Here is a 2,861-nt window from a genome sequence, read left to right as displayed (position 1 = left end):
TTCTTTTCATCGCCATTTTTAGGGCTCAATTTCTACCAGTATTCTAATTATGTTCTCATTTTCCACAGGTCAAGCTTGGGGACAAAATTACTGATCTATTGCACCTTACACATGAGCAAGCACAATGGGGATTACAATGCACAAGATTGATTATTATAATTTATAATTAGCCTCTCCCACTTTAACTTCTTAGTGGGACTAAGCACAACGGGGATTACAATGCTCAAGATTGATTATTATAATTTATAATTAGCCTCTCCCACTTTAACTTCTTAGTGGGACTAAGCACAACGGGGATTACAATGCTCAAGATTGATTATTATAATTCATAATTAGCCTCTCCCACTTTAACTTCTTAGTGGAACTTCATAAATTTGTGAAACCAGACTTGGTTAAGATACTTGGCTCCTGCCTCTAAAAGATAGGGTGGAAGGCCAAGATTCCTCTCAGGGATGGACTTAAGAATACCTATAAATGGCACTTGGAAAATGTAGCCAACCAGCAATAGTGCAAGTGATTGTTGCAATTCATTGTTCCTTCTAAAGCATTGTCTTTGTTCACTCCATTAATCAGGGAATAGTTGTGTATTGGATGTGAGTTATAGATCATCATTAGCCATTTGGCTAGACTACCCGTGTAACATGTTGTTGGGGATTCATTGTTTCCAAATTACCAATTTAATGAATTACTATGTTATAAAGGAATCACAATGAGATATGGTTCAATTGATTCATCAAAAAAGGCATACCCTTTGAAGCCAGAATTGATTTTCTTTGATTCTTAAGATAATGCATGAAATGATCTTTGGACAAGCATAGATTAGCCTGAAAATCCTTAACAAATATCTCTATGGTTGATTATGTTAGGAGTTTTCCTTTCCTGGTTCTTTTGAAATGTAAAATTATTGACATTAACATAATTTTTCACTTTCTGAATTTTTGTGACTGTTTTGAGTATTTGTCGCTTTATTGAATTCTATCACTGTAAAAAAATTTCGTCATTTTCAACTTCAACTTACAGGTGCTGTGTTTCTAAAATGAAGTTATGTCTCATATTTCATTAATTAATAGAAGTAAAACTCAATCACAAAGCGATAACATGTGAAAAAAAATAACCATCCTTGGATCAATTTTTATGTCTTTATTGATATTTCTTTTTTTTTTTGTGTTTGTCGTTTTTCAAATTTCTGTCACTTTTATTAGCATTTATCATTTTTTTGAATTTCTGCCACTTTCAATTTATTGGTTGTTGTGTCACTAAAATGAATTTCTGCCACTTCCAATTTTGATCACATTTTTAAAAAAATATTTTTGTCACTTTTTTGGTCACCTTTTTGAATATTTGTCACTTTTTTCCAATCACATTCTTGATTTATATCTTTTTTTAGTTATAAACATAATTTTTAATAAAAGTGACATTATATGTCATTTTTCAAATAAAAAAGTGACACTTAAACATTTGATTTCTATGTCCTTCACTTTTTTTGAATCTGTGTTAACTTTTTTTTTTTGTCACTTTTTTAAATTCGTCATTTTTTTTTAAGTTTCTATTACATTTTTTTTAATTTTCATCACTTTTTTTTAGTAACTCTCACTTTTTTTAAATTTCTGTAATTATTTATTTATTTATAGTAGTGTTTGTCACTTTTTTCAATCTTCTTCTTAAAATTTCTATAACTATTTTTACTGACCAACATCACTTTTTTTATAGAAATAATATTGTATATAACTTTTTTATTAATAAAGTGATACTAAACCTTTTGTGTCACTTTTTAATTCTACACAATATTTTTTAACTTTCAAAAAACTTTTCATATGATTTTTCAAAACACTCATAATTTTAAGGGTATTGTTGTAAGTTGTTCTATTTATGAATGATTTTTATTTATATCTTTATATCCCTAATCATTATGATTGTTATATTCTTTGTAGCTCTAATTCTTACGTATAAATAAGAGGTTTTGATTATCAAATTTTTATTACATGGAGAGGAGAAAGAGAATTGTGGGATCACCTCCTCGTGAGAACTTTAAATTGTTATAGGTGAATCCTACTTTTAAATGAAAGTGTTCTAAAATATTTTGAATTTTACAAAAGTTTATACAAGTTTTAAAATAAAAATTTATATAAATTCAAGAAAACTTTTATTAATTTCATATATGTTTATGAAAATCCACGAAATCCAACAAAATCATCGCTTAAAAAACATTTATAAAATTTTTCAAAAGTAAAGTGCTCGCAAGCAGTGGCCTTTCCAGTTCGACCGTTCAAGGGTTGTATCTTGAAGTCTTTGCGCAACCTCTAATACAGAATTTTCAAATCTTAATTGAGGGTTTATTGATAATTAGGGTTTTAGCTTTGAGTTAAAAACTGTAATGGAAAGCTTGGAGGAGAAGGTGGTTGCTGTGATTATCGTGGGTGGTCCGGCAGAAGGTTCGAATTTTTTTTTTTTTTTTCCCGACAGTCTTTCTCAATTATTTTTATTTTTAAAATTTTTTTTTGTTATATAATTTTTTGTGTTTCTGTTTGATTAATGAGTTTTATCTGAAAAAATTTCAGGTACTAGATTCAGGCCGCTTTCCTTTAATACACCGAAACCTCTACTTCCTCTGGCTGGTCGGCCCATGGTTCATCACCCCATTTCCGCTTGCAAAAAGGTGTGCTTTACTCTCTCTCTGTTTTTTTTTTTAATTATTTTTTCCGGGTTTGATTGGTTAGAAAATTTGAAAATTTACATTGTTTGGTATCACTATGAAAGATGGTGCTTTTACATTAATTTTACAAAACAGAGGATTCAGATAACAGCAGGGATAGTTAATCGGAGTTTAAAATGTGCAGAGGGGGGGGGGGGGGGGGAAAAAT

At 29.6% G+C, this 2,861-nt stretch overlaps 1 protein-coding gene across 1 annotated transcript in view; it reads left to right on the top strand.

Moving 5' to 3' along the window:
* The first annotated feature begins 2,021 nt into the window (after positions 1–2,021).
* The window catches only part of LOC111409538 (mannose-1-phosphate guanyltransferase alpha-like), an 8,797-nt gene continuing 7,957 nt past the window's right edge, over positions 2,022–2,861 (top strand). The window contains exons 1-2 of the mRNA XM_023039579.1: positions 2,022–2,432; positions 2,559–2,833. Coding sequence (XP_022895347.1) covers positions 2,375–2,432; positions 2,559–2,833 — 333 coding nt within the window. The 5' untranslated portion in view covers positions 2,022–2,374. The remainder of the gene's footprint in view (positions 2,433–2,558; positions 2,834–2,861) is intronic.

This window comes from Olea europaea, chromosome 14 (assembly GCF_002742605.1).
Source record: "Olea europaea var. sylvestris chromosome 14, O_europaea_v1, whole genome shotgun sequence".
Lineage (NCBI taxonomy): Eukaryota > Viridiplantae > Streptophyta > Magnoliopsida > Lamiales > Oleaceae > Olea > Olea europaea.
Note: the sequence above shows the minus strand (reverse complement) of the source record. Positions and strands in the feature narration are given on the sequence as shown.